The sequence below is a fragment of the Melozone crissalis genome, unplaced genomic scaffold (genome assembly GCF_028551555.1).
Source record: "Melozone crissalis strain CALT ecotype California unplaced genomic scaffold, PUWL_Pcris_2 ptg000027l_1, whole genome shotgun sequence".
Lineage (NCBI taxonomy): Eukaryota > Metazoa > Chordata > Aves > Passeriformes > Passerellidae > Melozone > Melozone crissalis.
In genome coordinates, this window is record NW_026535805.1 from 4,652,647 (window position 1) to 4,679,206 (window position 26,560).

Consider the following 26,560-nt stretch of genomic DNA (forward strand, 5'->3'; position numbering starts at 1 on the left):
CCACTTTGCGAGAATCCTTGCCAAAGCCTCCCAGATTTTGTACCATCCGTTTACTACAGCCCAGCCGCTCATCTCTCACACATTTTGGAGGAGACAAGATGGAAAAGAGAAGTGTTTCCTTCTCTAGCAATCTCCCAAAGACATGAAACGTTTTCCTTCACAGCTCCATGTTCTCTCTCTCTCACCTTGCACACCAAAGTCCTCTTCTTCCAGCGTAGTCTACATTGACAAAACCCTTCTCAACTTTTCCTCACTCTTGAGTAATCTAACATTTGGCAACTTTACCAAATGTTAACCTTGGTGGCTGTTGCTCTTTCATTCACTACCAGGCAGTTTATAAGAACAATTGGTGAAATAATCCTAACCTCCTTTTCTAATAGCTGGCGTACTTGATGCAAGGAGTCTGTAGAGCTGGGGGAAGAAAATATCACAGGCATGGCTACACATCACAGAGAACACCAAAGGGCAGACACCAACTGCTCTGCTTTGCAGTTCACCTTTAGTTAAAGCCTTGCAACAGTTTTGGCAGCTAGGGAAGTTACCAGATGGGCAGAAGGAGACCCAGAGAGATGAGTAATTACCCAGCCAGTTAGTAAGAATCTGGAATAAAACCCAGAGGCCCTGTTTCACACTTGTTCTTATGTTACACCGCCTTCTATATCTCCCAGCCATGCCAACTTTAAGTCAGTATGTAATAATTTATGTGTTGTCCTACTTTGTTCTTCATATCCTTTTCTGAAGGTCAATCTCACAAGAGGTCTGCCCCTTCCTCCCAATCTATAGTCAACCTAGGGACTTGGCAAAGATGACCCAAACCCCTAAATTTTCCATGTACTTTTTTTAATCCTTCCCCAAGGATCAGTGCAGTCAGTTCCTTCTGCAAATCTGTAACACAAGCCTATTTACACATCTATAACCTATTTTCAAAAATATCATCAGGATACCCACCAATGAGCTAAGCAATGTGTAATTACTGCACCAGACTCCAGAAACAGAGATCCTACAAGGACCCTCAACATCGAGAAAAGTATTTCAGATTATCCTATTCTTCATCTGACCTGCAGGTATCCAACATAACTCATTAGAACTTTAATTATTATTAATGATTTTAATCTTCCAAATTCTCTAAACTTTTATTAGTGGCCTATATTTTCAGGTATTGTTAAAGAACACTCCTCATCCCAACTTGCTAATATCTATCTGTTTCTTTGCATTTGGAAACGGGTATTGAAAAGCTAAAATTCATTTCAACTTGTCTGCATTTAAAATTATGCTACAGTTTATGAGAAAATACATATTCTTTGCTATACAAACAAAACCTTTAAGAAAAAAGCTGCAATAATGATATTAGCACTCAGCAGAGACTGCATGGGTAGTTATGCCTTGGGCCAGATGTTTAGGACACACTAATACAAGTGCTTTCTTATCCACGATTATTTATCTACATTACTTAGAAACAGAAAGTTCCTTTAACTTCATTTCACAAAGGATTCTCTCACATACTGCACTAAGGAGCCACAAATCTCCACTCACACATCCTGACTACGCTAGATCTCAGCCAGAATGATATTCAACACAACAGGAAGGCCCACCTCACTTCTTTCCTGGCGGTCCCCCAAAGTTGCTGAGCTGATGCTCAGCAAATACAGCTGGAGTGCTGTGATATCAACCATGGAGCCAGATCACCACAGGAACAGGAGGAAAGAAACAGAAAGGGTACTTGATATGTACACTGAATCCTTTTTAAATCATTTTATTCAATTTCCCAAATCCTCACTTCAAGTACTATACAACAGATTACTGCTGAAAAAAAAGTTATTCATATTTCTGCACTTGGGAGTCCAAGGCATCCTTTACTGCAAAAAAATGAAATTTTTTTTTTGGTGATTTAGCAATCAAAACACTGTAAAAAACTAATGATCTCTGGTTCAGTCAGTTGAATTTGGACAGCTCACAGACTGATCAGCTCCTTGCTCTGAGCTAAATCATGCACACCAGCTGATTCTGCACTGTCTCACTTAGAAAGGTACCAGAGCACCCTCAGTTTGTGGGACAAGGAGAGAGAATGACATCCCCAACTAGTCAGCCACAACTCGATTTTGAATAATTGTATAGAAACCAAAACATCACAGAGAAATATAACTGGCTTTGGCCAGTAAGAACAAAACCAGAGCAAAATAAGCAGCAGAAGTCTTGGCTCATTCCTATTAGTCCTTATTCCACTGACACAACTTTTTAGTACACACACACACACGCTTGGGCCATCAAGAACAACTGCAGAAGATGTGACAGTATTATCTTCTTCTCTGCATCTGTTTCAGGAGAGTCTTTTTAAATTGCAGCATCATAGGGAAAAGCAGCACTTTTTTTCTTACTCACAAATACTACATTGTATTGGACAAAAAATAATAGTTTAAACATATTTGTGTTTGGTGAAATTGGAGACGTAGGTAGGTAGGTAGGTAGGTAGATAGTTGACCAAAAATATTTTTTTTAATTTTTAATTTTACAAGTGATACAAACTGATCATAGGCTAACAAACTGACATTACAATCCCTGTACATATACAGGATGTTGTATTTGAATTACGAGGAGGGTGCTTACAAGCATGCCTTGCTCTCACAGGCAGGACGCCTACAGCTGCAGCAACTCCAGGATCACGGGTCATTCAAGGGAACTCTGTCTCTCTGTGACACCTCTACTGATGCCCTTAATGTATCCCACCACACCTGTGAGCTAAACTGCCACTCCTCTTGAACCTATCTCCACATACTTACTCGCCTCCCTTTTTTGGTTTAATAGGAAAGTGGAAGAGAAAGCAAGGGATTTCCCCGGGAGAACACAGGGAGCGTTCATCAAAGCCAGCCCCACAGCAGCTCTCCCAACATCTGCAGCAGCTTCCCAGCCTCCCGTGCTAGGCCCGAGTGACCCGGAGCGCTGTGCCCGCCGTGCTGGCCGCTCCTGGGCAGGCCGAGCCTCCGCGGGCGGCTGGGGCCGCTCTGCGCTCCGCCGTGGGCGTGCAGAGCCCCGCACCCCGCCCGCTCCCGGCTCCTTCCCGGCTCCTCCCGGGCGCGCCGCTGCGCTGCGGGGCTGCAGCAACGCTGGGCAACCCCACCGCCACCCACACACCGCATCTGGGCCGGAAGAACGGGGAAAAGGAGAAGGAGCTGTTTGGTTTTAAGCTACACTCGCACGCCCTGCCACGCACAGCAAGGGAACGGAGAGTTAATCGCAAAGCGCGTCTGAGGCCATTACAACGTTGCGAGGCTACAAGTTTGCAGGAGGCGAGCGGGGCTCGGCTCGGGAGGGGCCGCCGTGTTCCACCTGCCCTCCCTCCCTGTCTCCCACCCGTGTCCCTCACAGGGGCTTGCACGGCAGCCGCGGGCGCTGCTCCGCACCCAGCGGCGGCTTTGCAGGCCGGGCGCGGGGAGCCGCGGGGGCGAGGGGCTGGGCGGCGGCCGCCGACTCACCCGCGCCGTGACCTTGTAGACGGTGTGGCCGCGGGGGTGGCGGCGCGGCTCCGTCACGGTGTAGAAGCGGGCCAGGTCGGCGCCGCGCTCCCGCGGGCTCAGCATCCTGCTGCTGCCCCCGCCGCGCCGCCCGCCCGGCCGGCACAGGCGGAAGCGGCGCCCGGGAACGCCCCGCCCCGCCCGGGCGGCGCCGGGGGCCCGGCCCGGGGAGCCCCGCCCGGCTCCGCGGGATGCTCGGATGCCCCGCTGGCGGTGCGTCCCCGGGGCTGGGAGCCCGCGCCGCAGGGATGAGGCCGAGGTGGCGCGGCCCAAACGTGGCAGGCGCGGCCCGGCGGCGGCGCGGCCCCGTTCCAGGGGCTCGGCAGGGCACGGCCGTGGGGATTTACACTCGGCGGGGACTGACCGCCGAGCCCCTCGCTCGCACAGGCGGCCGTGGCTTCTACAAATCCGTAATGAGCCCCCGGTACGCCGCTCCCAGCGTCTGCCGTGGGCTATTTTAGGCTATGCTGCCCTAAATCCATAGGCCTGTAACGCAGAAATGACTCACGGATTTTAAAGAGGAATGCTACCACAAAGGCAAGTTTGATGGTTACCGAGTCACCATGCTTTGTGGGTTGTGTCTGCCCCAGGTTCTATAAGCTGCACCTGGACCTCTCCCTGCGGAGGGGCTGTCTGCGTGCACAGGTCTGCGGGACAGCTTGGTGTTAGGAACCCCACCAGGGCTTGATGGACATTGCTTCAGTTCTGAGGAACATAACTCTGTGCCACAGGACCCTGTCCTTTTGTAAGATTACCTTCAATTTCTTGTCTGTAGTGGGGTCTGTACTAATGTAGATCTCACACCTCAGATCATAGAAACTCGATTTTTTTTAATTACTGTGAGTTCATTCATTTAATTGCAGATGTTGAAAAAACAGCTTTTCTTTACCAGGTTATTAATATCTCTGCTCTCATACAGGTTTTTGACATAAAGTGTTTAACAATACTTAACCATGTGTCTTTGTGAAAGATAAGAGTCTCTTGTACTGAAGTTCATAGTAAGCATGTGCCTCTCCTTTGAGGAACATTTTCTTAAGGAAGAGAAAAGAAAGAAGACATTGGTTGTTGGCAGCTCACTTATCACTATCCCTTATCTTCTGAGAGGGGAAGAACATGTCTTTTACATCTTATGCTGGTACACAGAACTTCATGGAAGTTCCATAAGTTACCAAAAGTTCGCAAATTCAAGTACTTGGGGGAGAAAGTCAGTGAGTAACTAAAGAGACAAACACATCAGGCTTAGGAAATGCATGGAGCTGAAAACAGCAAGAGGCAGGGAGAGTGTTCATTTGAAGTGTGCCCAGCCTCTGCACATTTCTAGGCATCTGCTGCTAATAACATTTAGAAAGCAGGAAACTGAGCTCAGTGGACCACTGATCTGAGCCATCGTGGCTGTTCTTATGTGCAGTGTAATCAATCAAAGCATCCCTCAGTGAGTCAGTAGCCTCCATTCACTAGGGAGTTTCAAAAGCTCAAATGACTCATAAAATAATTTGGCTTCTACTTACAAATCAGAATTTGGAGATATCTAATTCTGCAGAATATCTTTTCACATGGTATAGCCTACACAAAATAGTAATTAGACAAGAATAAAAAACCCACAATTAGGTGTTACTGGCTATTAAGACTTTTCTAGGTCAAGGCAAGAAAATCTAGCAACACTGAGATGAGAAACAATTGGCATCATATTAATAGGTTAATCTTTTTCTTCTCTTTTGTCTATTACACAACTTCCATACTTTTCAGCACATCTTCATTTTCATTAAAACCCAAAGCTTCCATCATCAGCATCATTACTGAGATTACTACTATGTAAAAACCTTTGAAGTGACAGATCAATTTGAGTGTCCCTGTGCAGGTCACATATAGAAAATACAGAAAATAACTGCATGTTATGTGTAGATTCTGCTTCTAGAAATAACAGCAGTTGTTGTTGCTATAGCTATGGCTTACTGTCTTCTCTCCTAAAAATACATCTAAAAGATAAGAATACAAAAATTCAGAAAAGAACAAACCACCAAAACAAGATGGTCGTGAAAATGCAGCTGGGAGATCCTTTACTACACATGTGTTAGCATGTGTTAGCAGTTTCATTCTCACATGGTAAAGAAACTAACAGAAAATGGATGAGTATTCTTACCTTTCACCAGTAAGTCGTGTCCAAGAAATGGAAAACCCAAAGTGGATCTGACACGTTGCCTAACTAGCATGCTCATCACTGCATTATTTCAATTCCAGTCTTCCCTACCACTCCTGGGAAAACTTTGTTATTTAAAGTCACTTTTATGACAGATATAAAAGGAATGCAGAGAAACAGTATTTTACTTGATTGCAGTTCCTGCACAGCATCTGCACTATTCAGCACTATCATTTTTCATATGCATTGTGCTACGTTTCCTTACAGTAAACAGGGCCAGCATTTCCCCTGTCCTCAGAAGACCTCAAGCAAGCGTTCTGAGTGCTTATTCAAGCAGCATTGGCAGAGGCAGAGGATTGTTGCTGCAGCTGGTAAGCAGTGGTGGGTCTGCCAGCGGGGCTGCAGGGCAGGCAGGTCTCCCACCCTTCTCTCAGGCCAGCTCTCCTCAGCAGCGGCCCTTCAGCTGCATTTTAACACCTGACAATGTTGAAATACTCGCTTGGGTGAACGGGGTTTGGTGGTTTTTTTGCAAACACTAAGCATGGTGCTGCTACCCTTGAAATATACAGCAGCTCTTTCCCGGCCCCTTTGACCCTGCAGGAACACACGGTGATCCCCGGGAGAAGACCACTTATGGAAATTATCACAGAATATGCTGAGTTGGAAGGGATCCACGAGGATCATCAAAGTCCACCCCCTGGCCCTGCACAGGACATCCTTGAGGGTCACACCACAGGCCTGAGAGCATTGTCCAAATGCCTCTTGAGCTCTGCCAGACCTGGTGTCGTGACCACTTTCCTGGGGAGCCTTTTCCAGTGCCTGACCACCCTCTGGGTGAAGAAACTACTGCACTGTGAATAATGCATATTATGTGGCTCTTTGCAGATATTTACTATATGTATTTTGCTGTATTGATTAGTAGTGCTGTATTAACACTTTAATAATATGATAAATGTAGTCTTGTAGTTAAAAGGTAACTTTTGTAGTTAAATAAGAACTATGTGAGTTTTTTTTAAAGATAGGAATGAAGCACTCGCACCAGATAGCAGCCACAAGACACCTAAATCTTTCAGAGAAAAAGGAATTTATTGTTCTCTTATCAGAAGAAACTCAATTCCTCCTGTCTAGCTAAAGATCGAAGGCGCCTTAGGATTACGAAGAAGTTGACACTGACCAGATCGAATCCTTTGTTTGAATAGAATTTATGCATCATGTCAGAAGTGCATGAATATGCAACAGGCTATTGTTTTTAAGGATTGATCCTCTGTTATCGTGTGTCCTTTTCCGGGCTGCGCTGCCCAGAAAAAGGTACTCAGACGTCCGTAACTCTTTGTCTCTATTGCCCCGTATTGTCCTAATTCAAATTGTCCAAATTATTATTACTATTACTATATACAATACTATAGTATACTATCGTATTACTATTTTTAACCATTTTATTGCTATTAAACTTTTAACAAATTTTAAAAACAAGTGATTGGCGTTTTTCACATACACGAACCCCGTGTTATCCCCATCTAAACGCTTCCAAACCCCCAGCCGTGCTGCCTACACGCGGGTTTAGGGGCGCTCCGGAGCGGGCGCGGCCCCCGGCGGGGCGGGCAGCGCGGGCTGGGGGCGGGCGGCACCCGCCCGGGGCCGGCATGGCGGCGGGGCCTGGCGTCGCTGCCCGGGCTAAAGATGGCCGCGGGCCCGGCCCCTGGACTACAAGTCCCAGGAGCGAGCGGGAGGGCGCGGGGCGGTCGCAGCCCGTGCGGAGGATGAGGCGGCGGCGGGGCGGCCGGAGCGCGGCGGCGGCCGGAGCTGGCGCTGCCCTGGGCTGACCCCTTCGGGGGGCGCCGGGGCTGCGCGGGGCCGGCAGCGGGGCCCGGGCCCGCCGGGAGGTAACGGGGGCTGAAGGCGCTGGCGGTCAATGCCCGCCATTAGGCCGAGCAGGGCCGCGGTAAACAGAGCGCGGCGTGGGGCGTGCTGCTGCCGGGGTGGGGGCGCCGGGGTTGGGAGGGAGCAGTTTCTCAGTGCTTTTCTGTAAAACATGTGTTTCAGGGGTTTTCTGTAAAGGAGTGATGCCTCTGTTTGCCCCACAGTAATGCTGTGGTGTCCGGGAGGGTGTTTTGTTTTTGTCTCTGCCGTACTACATCTGGTGCGCTATGGCGGAAAAGGTTATTTGAGGACAAGCGGGTTTTGCTGAAAGTTGTGTTAGAGATTAGAGGGTGTCCAAAGGAGGGCTACGAAGATGGTGAAGAGCCTTGAGGGGAATCTGTGTGAGGAGCGGCCGAGGTAATTTTCAGCCTGGAGGAGACTGAGGGAGACCTCGTGGCAGTCTGCAGCTTTCTTAGGAGGGGAAGAGGAGGGGCAGGCACTGCTCTGTGCTCTGTGGTGACAGACACAGGACCAAGGGAATGGCCTGAAGCTGTGTCAGGGCAGGCTTAGGCTGGGCATTAGAGAAAGGTTCCTCACCCAGAGGGTGGCTGGGCGCTGGAGCAGCTTCCCCAGGGAACAGCACCAGGCAACCTGACAGAGTTCAGGGAGCCTTTGGACAAAACTCTCGGGCACATGGTGTGGCTCTCAGGGTTGTCCTGTGCAGGGCCAGGGCTTGGACTCAACGATCCTTGTGGGTCCCTTCTAACTCAGCATGTTCTGTGATTCAGTGATTCTGTATTTCGGCGTATTTCCTGGGCTGAATGGCAGCTGGGAGGTTCTCACTTCTGCGCAACTTCAACATACCAAGCTTTGATATCTTTTGCTTATAGGCTCAAAATACACCTTATTTAAACAGTGAGGAATCTGAGACATCATTGTTACTCAGCTTACCTTCCTGTGATTTTGTTGAGAGACAGATTTCTTTCTTCTAAAGAAAAAAAAAAGAGAAAAAACCCCCACCTTTTTCATGGCTTTAGTTGCTAAGCTGAGATTTGCTCTCCTGGAAAAGAAGTAAGAATACAAATTTAGTCTTAAGCTTAGGGATGCCTTGAGACTTAGTACCTTTATTTCCCTGTTGTGTTGGCATTGGGATTTGAGCCAAATCAATGGCTTTCTAAACAAAGTTCTGACAGCTTGCAGGAAAGTGCTCTCCTCATTCCTTACAAATAGCCTTATGATAAAGTTAATGCAGCATGCAAAAATGACCTTTTGTAAAGGTCATTCCTCTGAGCGCTTGAAAGATCTGACACTTGAATTCAACAAGGCAGAAAAGAAATTTTAAATTGTTACTGAGAGAGATAGGGTTTGGACACTAAATGGCACTTGTAAATCTGAGGGGGGGAAAAAGGATGCAAGATCACTTTGTGAAGTTCCATTTTGCATATCATTTAGACAAATGTTTAAACACCTTGTATTTAAGTGTTTGAATATCTTGTATGCATTAACTTGTGGAAGAGAGAGTATCTTCTGTAAGTGCTGACCAGGATGACTTTGCCTCCACAGCTCTCTACAGGCAGATGTAGCTGTGTGCTAGCAATGACGCTTGTGCTTTTTTGGTAGACACTCCATGCTGCCCCGCCATGTGCAGAGGCTGGGCAGAGACTGGATCACCCACTGGAATGGCTCCCAGATCCTGGCCTTGAACAGCCCGGTTTCCAGCTGTACGAGATGGTCCGGACACTATCCTCCCTGGGCCTCTTTTCCACTCCCTGTTTCAGCTGATTTTTCAGCAACCTGGAGATTTCCTCCATTTTTTGGACCTTGGAGACAATTTCAGAACTCTCATTGGCATCTTGATAACTACACACAAAGTTGTTGCTTTCACCTCCCCAGCCCCAGTATGAAATCTGAGGGAGAAGAACCATTGACAAAGAAGAGAAAACTCAGTGGCCAGGATGATACTGCAGCTCCTGAACAACAAACAGACTTGTCTAATCAGAAGGAAGTATGTTGTCTTTCTGTAGCACAGAATGAAGAAAAGCATGGCAGCAAGAAAGGTAAAAGGTGCTCTTTGCTCATTTGCTGTGTTTATTTGTAATGCTGAATACACCAAATAAGCTTAGAGACATGAGCAGTGGTGCCTGCTCCTTTTGAGTTACTGTTTTTCTTGGCACCCCTCTCAGGAAAACATGTCTTTAAAATGCTCCAGTTTTGTAATGCTGTTTAGTCTGCAAACTTGTATTTTGTGCTGTCAAACAGTACCAGAACTAGGTTTGCTGCAATTGGCAGTGGAACACAGTCAGTTGTGTGAGGGATTGCCCAACCTGGGGAGTCGTGAGCTTGCTTCAGACTACACTCTCATGTCTCTGTCACCAGGTCATGTCTGGTAACTTGGAAGCTCTGGAAAGCAAAAAGGTTTGGCTGACTTGCTGTAGGGCTGAGCTGGACTGGCAGTTGTGTAGCTTCATTCCTTGTGCTCTACCTGAGCTCATGGACCTGAACTGGTTTCCAGACCAGTTGTGTTATCTGTGACCTAGAAAACTGAGAATGAATGCACTGAGTTTTAATGGTGCACGCTTCCAGTGTGCTGGTGTGATTTTGTTCTTACAGCTGTATTCTGCCACTGGCATGGTAGCAAGTTTTGTGTCAGATCACGTCTGACAGAGCAGGCAGCACGTGTGCTTATCCAGATAAATACAGGAGGAAGTGCAGAGTTGTCTACTGGGCTTAGTAACAAACTTCCATGAAACTTCAAAGTGCCTGTGTTAGCTTGTTACAGATACAATCTCCTACATAGCATCCAAATATTTTACTGAGTCTTGTGTATATTTACAGTTGTGTCTTGTGTGAAACAAACAGGGGGACGCAGTCAAAATTGTTGCCCTCTTGCATAAATCACTTCCTTAGCAAAATAAACTGGAAATTGTATTATGACTAAAAAGGGCAATAGATGCTATCAGCATCCCAAAGGGATTTTTGGACACAAATACCCATAAGGCTTAGAACATCATATTCATCTTCAAGAGCCAAAGGAGGGGACTTTGTGCATTAATTACAGAGTCCTCTCTTAACCCTGCTTGCCTTTTATCAGATAGCTTTATCTGAGGGTGAGGTTGGCACTGTGGTCCTTCCCAGTCACCCTTTGGAAGGAGATGCTAATTAAACATACCTGCTGAGGAGCAATGTGACTTCTCTCCCATCACAGAAACAGAATTTAAACCTTTGCTGTATTCATTGCAAACCCTGTAAAGTCCTGAATAATCTAAGCACAGCAATGAAAATTACTCCCCAAACAGGACAGATGGTGACAGCTATAGCTGCAGTGTGCCACTGGTTGTTAGCACAGATAACTGGACCTCAGCTTGCTCTCAGATGAGGTCAGATATAAAGGGTGAAAAGCGTCTCTGTGAGCTTTTAAGTGGACAAATACATTTCTTAAAAAGTAGTTGGATGCCTAATGATGGGCAGATATGTTATTATGAATTTTCCTACTAATAGTAAATATGAAATTAAAAATGGTAGAAAGGTGAAGGATGCCTTTTCAGAAGTTCTTGGTAATTCTGAAACTTAATAATTTCTTGATTTCTCAACTCACTGAGGAAAATTGGGTTCATTATTTGTTTTGGGACTCCTGTAGTAGACCCTGTTGCAGGTTATGGCTGAGTTTTACAGACTGTTCACATGGTAGAGGTGATTGTTGGATTCCTAACTCTTTGTTAGTCATGCATAGAGAGATCAACACGGTGCCCATATGCTGCCCTGAGGAGTGTATCCAGACTGGCATACAGCATCTCTGCTGGAGAGGCAGTGGCACAAGGCAGTGTGAGACTCCCAACAGACTGGATTTGGCTCAGCAGTTATGCAGCCTTTCTACAGGAGCAGGGAGTGCAGTCTGATTGCAACAATCTCCTTAGAACAGGCCAGTTCCCCAGTTTCAAAGCAGATGGAATTCAGAGCATATAATGGTTTTGTGTGGTTTGGTTTGGTTTGTTTTATTTTTTATTTTTTTTTACTGATGCTTATCTATCTTAAACAGAGGGTCTGAATCACTGCTAATTTAATAAACTTTTAGAATTATTTAAGAGATTCGAAAGACAAATAGTTGTCAGTAGAATGATTTCCAAGAGCAGTAAGATGCCATATGGTCTATAACATAACTTTTTTCTGCTTCAAATGTTCTTAACAGGAACCGTCAAAAGACACTGGGAATATTACTGTCAGCAGAGTAAAACAATGAAAATAGCTAAAAATAAAGGATCTGACCAAAGCAGCACAGGAAGTGAGGCAACATTTGATTTTACAGTCATGTCCTACAACATTCTCTCACAGACTTTGTTGGAAGGCAACTCTCACCTGTACAGGCACTGCAGGCAGCGATTGCTATTCTGGACATACAGATTTCCCAACATCCTACAAGAAATCAAAGAGCTGGATGCAGATGTGAGTAGAAAATGAGCATGTGGATATTTTTTAAGAACTGATAAACTGAAATAACAAATTCTGCTACTCTGTGCTGGAATCTGAAAAAACACCTCTGTGGTTTTGGTTGGTTGTAGAGTTTATTGTTTGTTTTTGAGGACACATAAATTATTGTAAGTCTTAATTAGGAAGTCAAGTCAGTAAAATGTTGCTTCAGTCATTGTTTAGAGCAGCAGAAGTTCAGTGATAGAATCCATGCTGTTTATGTCAAAATCAGTACGGAAAAAAATAGTTATATTAGGGAAGCCACAGAAAAACAGCCTTGTGCCATTTGAAAAATGCAGTTATGTTAGTAGTAGCCAGGAATCTGGAAATTATAACCCCTTCAAACTCTTCCTTTCTTCCTAATAAATTTGGACATCCTGTATGCATGTATCTTTACAATGAGATACCTTGGGTAGCTTTCTGAGAGGAGCAGCTGCTCTCACACCCTGGTAGATGCAGGCGTCCTTTCCACAGGGAAATTTCTTGCTAAAGGACATAGATTTTTTAACTGTTTCATTGGTTGGAACTGTAACCTTAAGTGAAGCAGATTTCAGAATGTTGCTTGAGATTTGACTCTCCCTTGAGAGCTTGACTGAGCTGATGACAGCTGGGCAGGTGGGATGTTGGGATGTGTTGCTGCAGCTCAGCAAGCAGAGGTAGCTTGTTCCCCTTTGGGAGCTCAGTCCTTTATCCCAGTGGTGGCTGTAGATCTGTGTTCCTGCAGGGTGCTGGGGGAAGGCTCACAGAAGCTCACAGCTGGAGTTGGACTCCATGATCCTTGTGGGTCCATTCCAACTCAAAGTACTCTGTGATTCTGTGAACTCTCTTAAATGAATATTTTGCGTTTCAGCTTTGGTTCAGGTTCTTATAATATGGAAGCCTATTTTCCACCCTGTAGTGTGCCATTTGCCTCCTCATCCCTTCTCCCTGGGCCTTCTCCTGAGCTGCTGAGAATGTTGGAACATATTACTATTGTGATTAAATTGAATCTCACCTCTGAAAATGTCTGCCTGAAAAAGGAGGAACTGGGGCCTTCTTCATAATCTTAGGGAGCATTTTCTATAGAAGAGTGAATTCTTTTGTGGGATTATGGAGTCAAAACACTTCTGAGTTTTCTTTTTTAATACCTGTACAGACTGGCCAACAGAGAGATGCTGTAGTAACATTTTGATGTACTTACTAATACATTTTAACTGTAAACCTTTGCCTTAGGTGCTCTGCTTACAGGAAGTCCAAGAAGACCACTACAGAACAGAGATCAAGTCAAGTCTGGAGTCCCTGGGTATGATGAAACTCCTAGGACCAATATATTGTCTTCTTCCCTGCAGGGATAACTTGTTACCCTTTGAGAACGAGTTTCCTCAAAAAAACTCTTATAGAATCAAGTCTTTTGCTATCATATGCAACAATGTTGTGTATCCTCTTTTTTAAATTCATCAAGTGCTCTCTTGAAACCACCTTAATCCTTTTTACCAGTGTTCTTGTTGGGCAGCTCTTCAAGGGCATGTTTTTTCTGCCTTGAAACCTTCCAGATATTAGCACTAAATGTTACCCATGGTCAGTATGTATTCATGAGATTTTTATACAAGTGCTGTCAGTCAGTCTGAATAGACTGTCCTGGCACTATCCCTTGTGATTTTATGCAAGGAATGTGTTGCTAAGGGTTGATTCCCTGGTGGTTTAAACTGATCTGAATCTTTTATGCCCTGCACCACCTTCCAGTCCCAGGGCTCCACTTCCATCCTGGCACTGTTCTTGTGTGATGCCAGGAGGACATGGTAAAGGAGCAGCCCTGGACTGATACTTTTTTCTTTTTTGGTTAGTTGACGTAGTCTAGCTCCCAGAATTGAGTGTTTGCAAAGAGGGTAATGGCAGTGAAATTGAAATCCACTTGAAATGTGAAACAATACTGTGAGGCCAGGCTTGTGGGGCCAAGAGAGCTTGTAACTACTGTACAGGAGGATCTGGAGCTTGCTTTAGCTCTTCCTTTCCCCATCCCTAGCTCCCAGATGCATGTCCTGCCCCTTATCCTGGGCTAGTTTTGGCACTCACTGGTGAAATCCATCAGTCCAGCAGAATACTATCCAGACTAATTTTATTTTTCTGGGTTAGTTTTTTGTTAGCTTACTGAGTTAGCACTAAGTGCCACAACAGGTGGCAGGGGCAAACATGGCCTGAATCTGGGAGAGGAGAATGGGAATCCCCTGTCCAGCACTGGTGTGAGCTCAGGTCAGCTCACCTTAGTGCTGTACTTCATGAATTCATATGGTCTGGGCAGGGCAGAGAGCATTTAAAAATTGCAAAAACTAGATACTGTTGCAAGATCTATTTTTTTCCCCCTTAAATAGATAAGATCTTGTTTAAATCACCTCTGCATAAAATGAAGAAATTGGCAAATCACTATTTCTAGATGGACTTGTTTGAACTCCAGAGCTGTCATTTGATAAGTGTCTCTGTTTCCTTGATGAAAGCTCACCACTTGCTGCTCACTGGATAATTCATAATTATGTAAATACATTTGAGACCTTTGTTCCATGAATAATTTTAGACATTGACTAATGACTTAGCATGATTAAGGCTTTTGATTGGTAATGCTTCACTGGTATTACTCCTAAGCCATTCTTGTAGCATCCAGAAAAAACTTCAATGCACAAGGCCACTTTTATGTGCCTTGTGGGGGTTCCTTTGTTGTTTTGGTTTGGGTTTTTTCCCAGATGAGGAGATAAGAACATGACTGGTATCTTAGAGTATGTAGATGTTTGCACATTGCATAAGGTATTGGACCATGTTTCCTGTCCTGCCTTGCCTCAGCTCAGATTAGGGCAGAAAGAAAAGTGAGCACAAGTCTCTGTGAACTTCACACAGACTTTGGTACTTCAGACTGGAGGTTGACTGTGATGTGAGAAAGCAGCATGAGATCTTTCTGATTTTTTTTTTGTTTGTTTGTTTTAAAATCTCTATTTATACAATAGTATTTTATGTTCTTAATTGCCTTTCTTGCAGGGTATCACTGTGAGTATAAAATGAGGACAGGCAGAAAACCTGATGGCTGTGCCATTTGCTTCAAAACTTCCAAATTTAGCCTGATTTCCTCAAACCCAGTGGAATTTTTTCGCCGTGATATCCCACTCTTGGACAGGGACAACGTTGGGCTGGTGTTGCTGCTGCAGCCCAGATTTCACTGCAAAGCCAATGCTGCCATCTGTATTGCCAATACACACCTGCTGTACAACCCAAGGAGAGGGGACATCAAACTGACCCAGCTTGCAATGCTCCTGGCAGAGATTGCCAGTGTTGCCCCTCAGAAGGATGGCTCTTTCTGCCCAATTATCATCTGTGGAGACTTCAATTCTGTTCCTGGCTCTCCATTGTACAGATTTATAAAGGAAGGAAAGTTAAATTATGAAGGACTTGCTATAGGGAAGGTAGGCTGTGCTTCTCATTTCTCACCAAAAAATTGGTTAATGCTGATTAAAGAGAAGTATTTGGGTGGTGCTGTGATTGTTTCCATTGCAGTGCCTCTCTTAGTGCCCTGTCAGCAGCCTGCAAAGCAAAAGTTATCGCAGTTAAATAAGCTTGGATATATTAGCTGTGCCTTAGGGAATATTGTGTCCTCTCCCAGCATTCTGAAAGAAAAAACTTACCAACAATCATTCCTGAAATTTAGTTAATCCACAGAACAATTGGATCACTGTGTTTGGATGATTTTATCACTGTGTTTAAGTGTCCCCATCTTTAAGTAGGATAAAATAACCACTTAATGAAAAACCTCCTGTGTGCTCTGTGGGAAGATAACTCTTACTGCAGATAAATTTGGTGGCTGCAGTAATTGTAAAAGCAAAGCTGCAATTAGATGCTGAGTCTCAACTGTTTCATGATAAAAGATGTCTTGTTGTGAGCTCTTGTATGCAGCTGTTGGATGTGTCACATGCTATGTATTAGGAGTGACTGAACTACATAAAATGAGGAAACATGACCAAAGAAATAGCCCTGCTGGGTGTTGTTTGCTAGTGGGGACTTGATTCAAGCCCCCCTTTGACTTGACCTGCTCCCAGAAGGATCAGCATCCTGCAGCTGATCTGGGTAGCTCTGTGTGCTGAGCCAGGGCTGTCACACTGCTAAAAGTGTCCTTGGAAGTGTCTCAGTGTCACAAGAACCATCTAGAAAAATTGGGTACCTGCAAAGAACTTGCCACAGATAAACAGAGTGGATGTACATAAAGGCTGTTATTTTTACAGGGATTTGGCTCTATAATTATTCCAAGGGGCTGGGCCATTTTCTTTAAACTTTACAAAAAAATTTCACTTATTTCAGGTTTGTTTGGTGGGTTTTCTTTTTTTTTTTTCTTGTTTTTTTTTTTAATCAGATTTTTTTTTGAAAAAAAAACTTGTTGTCTTTCTCAGGTCTCTGGACAAGAACAGTTTCCAAGGGGACAAAGAATCTTATCTATTCCAATTTGGCCCAAAAAATTAGGTATTTCACAAAACTGTGTATATGAAATAAAACAGCAACAAAAGGAAGAAAATGCAGGTCAGTTTTTGAATGAATGAATTTTTGTGAGCCTTTGAAAGTGTCATTCAGCAAGTACTGAAAATCATACACTCTGTTTTAGTGGGGGAAAAACAGTGAGCCTTGAGCTTACAAAACTTTGTTGTTGGGCTCATTAGAGTGTAAAGTGATTTATTCACATAAACTTTGCAAATTTGAACTTTATAAGATAATAGTTTGAAATTTCCCTTCAGGAGTTGGTGTGTAATGTTTAAACTGCATCCTGAAAGCCAGCTGTGCTGTGACTGGGTGAGGGAGGAAGGAATGCAGCACATGGACATAGTGTGGACCTGCATTGTGCCTCAGTGTTTGTGAATTATAGTGTTGGCACTTCATGGAACAGCTGGGAAAAGCAAGTGATTCCTTGCAGTGTATGGCTACATTTTCATCCACTATTTTTTCCTTTGACAGAAAAAACAATTTTAAATGAATGGGACATAATATAAAAGAGTCTTTAGAGGGGATGTTACTAATGGAACAGAAGAATTTAATTCTGCTAGGTGAATTGTATCTTGTCTGCTGTAAAAAAATAACTGTACTTAAAGTTTTTTGGTTTTTTTACTGTAGCTTTTCTGTATCTTTTCTGTAGCTCTTCAGCATTGGTCTCACTTATATCCCATTTTAAATATAAATTGAATTTATTTTTATTTTGCAGGAGAAAAATTGGAAACAGAAAAACCAGACAACACTCAGGAGATTGTAATAGCATCTAAAAAGTATGTATTGGGGAAAAAATGGAAGCCCTTGACTAGTTACTTGGGGGTTGGTTTTGGTTTTAGACCAAACTTATATCTGATTCCAGCTGTGGGTACCTCATGATCACCCAGTCTACCCTTTTGGAAAAAACAGTACATTTAAACATGAAAAGGCTGATCAGACAGCAAAAGACTAGAACTGGCAATAATGGAATGTGTGTTCTTCCAGGAACTTGCAGATATTTTTTCAGAATGCAGGGCTGAGGTGTCAGTGCTGTCTAGAGGATACTTTCTATCTGCTCATTAAAAGAATGCTTCTGGCATTTTTTATCACTTCTTGACATAAACAGAACATCATCCTCTGGAGGGACATTACAAGAAACATGTGAGCTTCAGTCCAGTTGCAGAAGCCATGTTTTTAAAAGAGGGAGAGAAAAAAAATAAGCCAGTGTTGCCCAGCTGCTGAAGTATTGGCACTTCACTCTCTTTTTATTGTTTTTGATACACTGGTTTATGGATGCATAAAATCTTATAATACAGTGTGAAACTGGGATGAAGGAGGGAAAGGAACTAGAAAGGTCATAAAATCTTCCTTGTCATGAGTTCTGTGGGAGTGTTTAAGGTCTTTGAGTCTGAAAAATGTGGAGTATTATGGATTTGGTAATGCAACTTTCACTCAGAAGGAGGAAGCCATGGCTAGAATGCGGAGGAGGAAAATGTAACTGCTTTTTGAAAGTAAGAATTTATTTGCATTACCAAACTGGTAAAGGCATGTAAAGTAAGGCATAGAAGAAGGAAATTGCCCTAAGTGTATGTATGGGATGGTAGGCTCCAAGTCAGCTATTTCTTTCCAGAAATGAGATCTTGGCATCACTGCAGATAGTCACAGTAGAACTCTTGGTGATTCTTGGTGATGAAAAAGGTGTCATGGCATTTCTGAGAGAAGAAGTATTTAACAAAGAGGAGGCCCTATGCTATGGTTTAAATACATAGCATGCTGAATGCTTCTTGCAGGGCATTTCCCCTCATCTTAAAAGAGATGTCAGGCAACAAAAACAGAAATTACTACTTGCCTGTGTTGTACCAACTGGCATGTTTGTTTCTGTTCTGAATCAGGCAAGGTAACGTGCTGATTTTTTTTTCTTTTTTTTATTGCTTGTGTTTCAACCAGAACACATTGCAGCCTAGGTTTAGAATGCAGGATGAGGCAGGTACAGGAGGTACAGCTGAGGGATGGATGATTTGCAGAGATGATAGAAGCAAAACTCGTGAGAGACAGGAGTTCTTTTGCTGAAAGGTGCAGTTTTGCATTTTGCTTTCAAGATTGAAAAGACAGGTGAGACAAGATGGGCTGAACTGAAGAGGAACAGACAAATGATGGGGAGACAGAAAATGGGAGCCTGAGTGGAAGACAGCCATAAGCATAGCCTAACTTGGAACTTGACACCTCTAGCTTGAGGGAGGACAAAAGCTCTAAAAATGTGAATTTCTCTTTATGCTGAAGGGTCTGGTTAGATGAGTTTGTGTTTTGTTGCTTTCATATGAGCTGCTTTCATGGACATTTCTGCCTGCATGTCAGGAAGAGATTGCTGAGTGAGGACATGTGAATGCTTACAGAATGTATATGGAGTTCAAAGCTATCTATTAAGTGTCAGCCAAACCAGTTCTGATCAGCATTTTATTTGAAAATGCTGCCTGCATTTTGCCTTCAGAGTTTTAGACCTCTCACACAAAAGGCTACAGGATGGCTTGCAGGAGAGAAACACTAGTTTGCATGTCCAGACAATTAATTTTGTTTGTAACCAGGAACTATTTGGTATTTCTTCATTGCTTATTCCTTCTTGGTAATGGAAGAAAATAAAATTCTTTTCTTTGATGTCTCTTTAGGTCGTCTTCAAAATTGCGGCACCATTTTAAATTGTCTTCAGTGTATTCTCATTACTTCCCTGAAACTGGGATTCCAGAAGTGACAACTTGTCATTCCCGAAGTGCTGTCACTGTGGATTATATCTTCTATTCTGCAGCAAAAGATGATTCTGCTGACCAGCCAGGTAAAGACACCAACTTTTCATTTTCATAAATGCTAAACAAGAATATTTGTTTGCTGTAGTAATGATTTCATCCATGGGAAGTTCCTCAGAGGTTCGTGGTAGGGCTTTGAATGTCAGCTGTTAACCTGAGAAGCATGGCCTTGTCAGCTCACCACAGCTGGACTTGTAGTGCCACACAGGGCCACCCTTTTCATCTGAGTGAACATTTCTGTGGTTCCTGTCTCAGCATGGGGACAAGCTGGAGGTACAGGAAAGCAGCAGTGGAAGTGGCACCTGAAAGTACTGCTGTCAGTAATGCAGGCCAGACCTACAGCAAGGCAGCGTTCCCAATCATCTGATCAACACAATGAACACCAATTTGTGGTGTGCATTAAAACTGATAAACGAACATTTCCTGGCACTTCTCAGCTTGTCTTGCAGTAATTTGTGCCAAGTAACAGACTCTTGGCCTTTGCTGTGAGCACGGTCACTGGCTCGGGCCCAGCTGTCACTCTCCGGTTTGCAGTTGCAGCTAAAAGTCACCAGATGGTGCAAGAAAGTCGCGGTACCTCTGTGGGAATTTCGTGAGGGTATCAGAGTGTTTCTCCATGCTTTACTGCTCTGGGACTCGTTCTGTGGGTGCTTCTGAGCAGTTTACTTTCCATGCTTCCCTGAGTTCTGTGTGTCATGCCATCAACAAACATCAGTGCAGTGCTAGCACATAAATGTCTCTGCAGAACTTGGAGGATTCCATTCCTGCTCCCAGTGTATAGTGCCACTGACATTTGTTTTCAGGATATGGAATGAAAACACAACCTTCATCTCTTGTAACTTGAGACTAAATTGTTAAGATTCATTGAGTCGATTCACGGAAGTCTCACTTGTCATAATGTGCACAGTAAATGCTACCTTAATATAAAATGGCAAATACAACAGCTTTGACTGAAAAACCACAATATGGGAAGTATTTAGACTACTTCTGAATGCCATGTAATTTAATGGAGTGCTGTGTGATTGCAGAATGCATCTCTGCACAGAATTTAATCCTGATTCACCTGTTTCTGTATTTTTTGCACCATCATTACATATTTTTTGCATCATTAGCACCATCATTGCTCCAGCAGAGATACAGCACTTTTTTCTTTTTGCAGTTGTTTTTCAAATAGATTGTTCTCACATCAGAGCACAGAATGGAACCAAACTTGAATTTTCCAACTACTTTAAACTAGTATAGTTTTTATTTATGAACTCTTAGAAATTAAACCATGGTTTGGATTTTCAGTTTTCTAATGACCTGGGCCTCTGTATTTAAAGCTGCCAAAGTCTGTACAAGAATTTTAAATGTGGTCTAGGCTCACAGATTGGGTTTTTCCATTTAAAGGGTTTTATTTTAAAATATTCATGCTTTATTCTGTCATGTTTATCCAAACATTTGGTATAAAAAAATCCACCTGCCAGGATTTCCTGTAACCAGGGTTCAGTATCTACCTGAGTCCTGCAGGGCACAGTTTTGCTGAGTGTTCTGAGTGACATTAACCACTGCATGCAGACCAAGCTCTCTGTGGCAACAAACTGCTCCTTTGTAGATATGCAGGTGCTGATAAATGATAAATTTGTCTCAAGACCTGGCGGACATGTGCTCTAGAGCTGCCAAGAGATCTTTGCAGTGAAAAAGCTTTTCTTTAAAGCAGCAAACAGCTGCTGGGTTGTTGAAGGGCTGGAAAGCTGGCAGACGGCAAAGGATGAAGCTGTTGAACTCTCTGAGGAGTTCAGCAGTTGCTGATAGTTCTTTAAAGTTGCAGATACTTTAAAGAACTATCTGCAACTATCTCTTGGGAAGCCAGTACCAGGGCCAGCCAGGAAGCTCTGAATTTGCTGAGAACTTTCACACAGAAAGTATTTCTGTCACAAGTTATAGCTGCAGTTTGTACTGGTCCTGAAAGCACTCAACTCGCCCATGATCAACTCTGCACTCTGAAAGCAAGAGGTAGGGTTGCTGAGTAGTTGTCCAACTTGAATACATAGCTCAGGAAATCTAAATTTTACACATCATGGAAGGATTTCAGTGAAATTTCTCCACCTGAGCTGAAAAAGCTGATTGCTCTTTGATGATGGGCAAATCCAGTGGCCTCGAGTGGCAGGGTTACAGTAATTGTGGAAAAAGTAGAACAACTGAACATCTCCCTGGGCTTGTGCAGGGCACCTGACATGGTCCTGCCCAGCAGCTGAAGAGATGGATTTGGTGGCTGCACCACTCCACAAATTGGCTGGAAACAAACAGCTGCCATCAATGCCTCAATATCCAGGTGGAGACAAGTGGCATTCCTCAGGGATCAGTTCCTCCTTCCTCAGGGATCAGTACTGGGACCAATGCTGCCCCATCCCTGGAAGTGTCCAAGGTCAGGCTGGGTGGAGCTCTAAGCAATCTGCTCTAGTGGAAAGTGTCCCTTGCCCATGGCAAGGGGTTTGGAACTTGATGGTCCCTAAGATCCCTTCCAAGCCAAACCATTCTATGTAAGTGTGTAGTGATTGCAAGGCTTGAGTCGTGTTCCCTCTTGCATGAGCAGTGGGGTGTTCCATCTGGGGAAGGAGGTGGGAGTGGGTTCCTTAGGTAGTTGCAGGAATAGATAGCAGGAGATAATGGAGATCCCTTCTTATGATGAAAGGGAATAGAAAGCTAGAGTACCTTCATCCTTAGGAGCAAAAGTGTCTGTATGACCTGCCTGCTGGGGAACTGTGTGCTTGAGGATACAGAAATAAAATGTTATGTGAACCAGTAACTTTAAAAAGATATTTACCTTCACAAGTGTTAGCTCTGTTTAGCAATGCTGTTGTCTAAAGTAATTGACTGGATTATATGAGGCTTTTTCAGGGGAGTTACAATGAGCAAATAAATGCATTTTCCTTTTTATTTTTATTTACCCTTCCACAAAATAGTGTCCTTAGGAATATTTTGAGCTCTACTGCTGAAACTCTATTTTGAGAAGCATAAAAGAATTTCTGAACTGTCATATTGGTGATTTTGCATGGAACAGTACCAGCTGTGCATTATTGCCGCCATACTGCTTTCCTCCTTCTACATCTGTATGAACATGTGATACTTAGCCCACACTGATAAACATTGCCTTTTGCTTTGTTTTTTCTAACAGGAGCAGAGGATTCTTCTTGTGGAGGTCTGAAACTTCTTGGCAGGCTGGCACTTGTAACAGAGAAAGATCTTTGGACTGTTAATGGTCTTCCCAATGAAAATAACTCTTCTGACCACCTGCCACTGCTAGCAAAGTTCAGGCTTATTGAACGGTAATATCCAAAGGACTTCTCTCTCATGGGATGATTATTATTATTTTTTTAAAATTCAAGCACTGCTGGTCCAGTTTAAATAAGTTTGCCTGCATGCTGATTTATTAGTGTTGTGTGAAGTAGAGTTTCTAAAGGGACTTTTTTTTTAAAAAAAAAGATGGTTAATTTACTTTACCAAGTCTTTTAGGGAGAAAAAGGATTTTACATTAGCTTCCTCTTTGATAAAGAAAAACATCTGTGCCAGACTCCAAATGGCATTATTTTTCATGAATATGTTGTAAATGATTTTTATTGTAAATCACAGTAAAAAGGACTATTCTGAGAACTGTGTGTTTCTTCAAGCAGAGGTAAATGTGTCTTTGTGCCTGCAGCATTTTAAAATTAGTTCAAAATAATGTTTTACTGTAAAGGTGCTTTGTGGTCACTTCCATCTTAACACTTCCGCAAATGAATTTACTCAGTGTTGTCAGTGCAGAGGCTGCAAGATTGAACTTTCGAAGGAAGAAAGGCAAATACTTATGCTTTAAGAATTTGCTGCTTAAAATTGTAAGGGCATAAATATAGGTAGCATTCACTGAAATCTTTTTTAAAATATCTGAAATAAAGCTAAGCTTAATGCGCACACCACATCACAGGAAACTTAAATGATCTATACAGGAGCAAAAAAAAATTGCCCTTGACATCTTAAGGTTTCATACCTATTGAAGAACTGGTGACAGGGTCGGGTTTTTTTTTCCATTTAGTTATTAAAAAGGTCTGGTTCTATCTTGACATGACAGATCCTGAGGTTATTAAATTATCATGGTTTTGTATTTACTCTCACGATGCACTCACAAACATTCTCTATAAAATACAATTTACAAAGTAATTAAAAAAACACCAGACTGCCTGAATAGGAAATGTAGAGGGGCTGGAGACAAATCTTGTAACTTGGTCAAACTACACATAGATGTGTATGTAGAACCAACTTTGAAGTAAGAATTGTCTTTCAGTGTAGTGCTGGAAAACCTGCACCCATTCAGACACATTTGTCTCCCAGAAGCACCTGTGGAACTTTCATCTGTGTTGCCTTTCCCTGACTGCAGACAACTGCAATTAAAGAAGCTCCTCAGTCCATTACAAAATATGAGCACCTGCCAAAGCATTCAGCTTACATTGCTGAGAATTTGGAGAGGGCTACTTTTGTCATAGTCAGAGGTAGTTATAACTGAAGCTCTTTCCTCTGCCTGATAACAGTGAGATTGATGCTGAGGATGACAACCTGTTTGATCCTGGATACTGTCTGGCTTCAAGCATCTGAGTAACCTCATAGATGCCAGCATACCTAGATAGAGGCAACAAATTTCTGGGTACATCCACATTACAGGTAAAAACATAGTTCAGTTGTAGCAACCCTTGCTAAGAGCAAAAACAAAAAAGAAACCACACGTAAGTCATAGAAAAAGACTACCATGATACTTTTATTGAAGTTTCATGCTGTGCATATACAAGAGATGAGAAAAAGCCCAAAAAGTCATGCATGTTTTTCTATACTATTTGATCACTTTGCTGTCACTTGAACCACACTTAAGACAAATGCCATCATAAGCAAGTTTCAAGAGAATATTTCAGCAGAACTTTAGACAAGGACCAAGAGCAATTTGTCAACACACCTCTACAGCATTAAAAAGCTTCAGTATCAGTTAAGAGAAAATAAAGTGTGCTGGACAAGGGTAGAAACTATATTACAACCAATATTTGAGCTGAAGTAAACCATGGTTTCATAGAAAAAAGTTGCAACATATCAGGTAACATTGTGCTATAGGATACAGCTGATCAAGTTTTTCGACATCATTTTATCCATGAGAAGTCATTAAAAAAATTATTTAGGTCACAAGACACTGGGCAGCACAAAGTTTAAAACCAAAACTCTGCAGCTGATGTCAAATTACACAAGAATTTCTACCAAAAGAGTATTTCCCTCTCTTCAGCTTCACTCCTTAAGCAAAAAAATCCTTGCTGTGAACACAGGAGTGGAAAAGTTTAAAGAAAGAGGGATGGGAAAGGCCTTCCTGATATTGATATGGTAAACTTGGATAAAGAGGTGTCACACTTTTGAAAAGTTCTTTTTCTAGAGCTTTTGAACTCTTAATCAGTAGAAAGCCTTTCATTGGCCGTAGAAGGTTGCTGGGTCTTGGCTTTTTCTTCCTGTCCTAGGCAGGTGAAATTCAGTTTTTTGAGCAATGAGGTCTGTGAACAAGCAATTCTTTCCTTTAATATTCCTTCATTTTCTGGCTGATGGAAGTGTCCTAGGAGCTTACATCATTCCATTTGAATAAGCATTACTGTCAGTCTGTAACAGCATCCATCTTCATCAAGATCCCAAAAAAGTCAGTGCCCAGGAGGGGAGGTACACCAGGCCCATGGCAGCATCATCTATGAGCACAGCACAAAGGGTAGAGGCTGGACATGTACAATAATCCAGTTTATATTTAGGCACCTAATGAAACAATTCCAGGAATGCAGCACTCAAATGCTTCCAGAAAACTTCACCAAGTCGAATGGTGGACCCCAGCGAGTCTTACCGCATCACTTGAGAACACTGCTGTCCATCACAGGTCTTTAGCCAAGTCTTACAACAATACAACTGAGCAGGGAGGAAGCAGACAAGCTTGATTTTCATCTATTTCAGTCATACTGCTTTATTCAAGTCTGACTAAGCAGTTGTTAGTACAACATGTGCAGGAAAACTCCCTGCCCAGCACGGCAGGTTTGACTTCAGCCCGCCATGCCTGATTTAATACAAGGTGTCAAGGCGTCACCATCAGAGACTGCCCAGCCTTTCAAAGACAAGGTTCAAATTTGCACATAAATATGTGGAGAGAAAAGCACATATAGACTCAGGTTAGCAGTTCCCACAGTTCTTCCATTATTCCAGGTACTACATATATGAGAAAAAAGCTGACTTGTCTCTACAAAACAGCAATCTCTATGTTTTGTGCTTCAGCGGTGTAGTTCAGAAAGACTAAAAGCTTGTGACAAAAGTATAAAAAAAATTATGAAAGTTTAAAAATTCATTATTCATCAATTATCATCATTTAAAAAACCTCAACCCTTGTGTCTTGCCTAACAAGATGTCAGTGTTAAGAATACAGTTGCATATTACTATTACTTAACATCGTTCGGCAACACACAGAAAATAATAACGGATGTGGCAGTAAAACATCCAGTGCTGTTTTAATACTCCCAGTAATGCTGGGAAACAGTACAAATCGGTTAGAAAACAATAATACTGACAGTTTTGCATATCTATTAAGTCTAGTGAGGTAATACTGATACTTTAAAAACTTATGCCACTTCTTCACTGCTTGCTTTTATTGCTGAATTAAAGATTAATAGTGAATATGATTTTTTTTAAATTGCACTGCACCCCAGCACATCTTAATACTAAGAATATGATTTGTTAGTTACTCCAATGCAACCACCCAGCACAAGGCCAAGTTCAATTAACACTTGTACAGGGAAATTATATTTGAAGAAACTCACACCACTGAAGTCACCTGCTACATGATGGGAGAGAAAAAACATCTCATATCCTGGCAAATCTAATTTTAGGTTCTCTTCACTGATGCCTTTTCTGTAAATTGAAATAAATACTGCCACCAAAAACAATTACCCCCTATTATCTAGGTCAAACTTTTATTGTGAGAGTACATAAATTAAAAAGCAGTCCCATTCCTTTTTCCTTCCGAGGGGGTGCAGGTGAAGTGCAGCGGCAGCAGCGGGAAGCCCTCAGGAGCCCGTGGCACTGGTCAGATGCGGAGCTGGTAGCCAACCTCGTTGAGCGCAGCCAGGTCTCCCTTCTTGTCCAGCACCGCCGGCCTGCGCACAGGGGAGGGAAGAGGGCGCTGCTCACCAGCGATCCTGCTCGGCCGTGCAGCTGGGGAGAGCTCAGCAGCCACAGCGACGGTGGATAGAGCCAATGTTGTCATCTTAAACACAATCCCGGTCAATCTGCTACCGGAGCTACTGTGATAG

General features: G+C 43.1%; 3 protein-coding genes across 4 annotated transcripts in view; 1 reads left to right on the top strand and 2 right to left on the bottom strand.

The window, feature by feature from the left end:
* Positions 1 to 3,593, bottom strand: part of RPS6KC1 (ribosomal protein S6 kinase C1) — an 85,751-nt gene extending 82,158 nt beyond the window's left edge. The window contains exon 1 of the mRNA XM_054280143.1: positions 3,471 to 3,593. Coding sequence (XP_054136118.1) covers positions 3,471 to 3,575 — 105 coding nt within the window. The 5' untranslated portion in view covers positions 3,576 to 3,593. The remainder of the gene's footprint in view (positions 1 to 3,470) is intronic.
* Positions 3,594 to 7,450: 3,857 nt separating this feature from the next.
* ANGEL2 (angel homolog 2) lies at positions 7,451 to 22,856 on the top strand. 2 transcript variants are annotated; one of them, XM_054280444.1, is made up of 9 exons: positions 7,451 to 7,529; positions 9,127 to 9,563; positions 11,693 to 11,946; positions 13,183 to 13,252; positions 14,974 to 15,395; positions 16,374 to 16,500; positions 17,174 to 17,234; positions 19,101 to 19,264; positions 22,393 to 22,856. In XM_054280444.1, the coding sequence occupies exons 2-9, from the start codon at positions 9,134 to 9,136 to the stop codon at positions 22,545 to 22,547; spliced, it is 1,683 nt and encodes a 560-aa protein (XP_054136419.1). In that variant the 5' UTR covers positions 7,451 to 7,529; positions 9,127 to 9,133; the 3' UTR covers positions 22,548 to 22,856. The 2 variants fall into 2 exon arrangements, with proteins under 2 accessions (XP_054136419.1, XP_054136420.1); XM_054280445.1 differs by having other exon boundaries at positions 7,470 to 7,529; positions 9,070 to 9,563.
* Positions 22,857 to 23,755: 899 nt separating this feature from the next.
* VASH2 (vasohibin 2) overlaps positions 23,756 to 26,560 on the bottom strand; it is a 34,909-nt gene continuing 32,104 nt past the window's right edge. Inside the window, exon 7 of the mRNA XM_054279596.1 lies at positions 23,756 to 26,404. Within this exon, the coding sequence (XP_054135571.1) occupies positions 26,335 to 26,404 (70 nt within the window). The 3' untranslated portion in view covers positions 23,756 to 26,334. The remainder of the gene's footprint in view (positions 26,405 to 26,560) is intronic.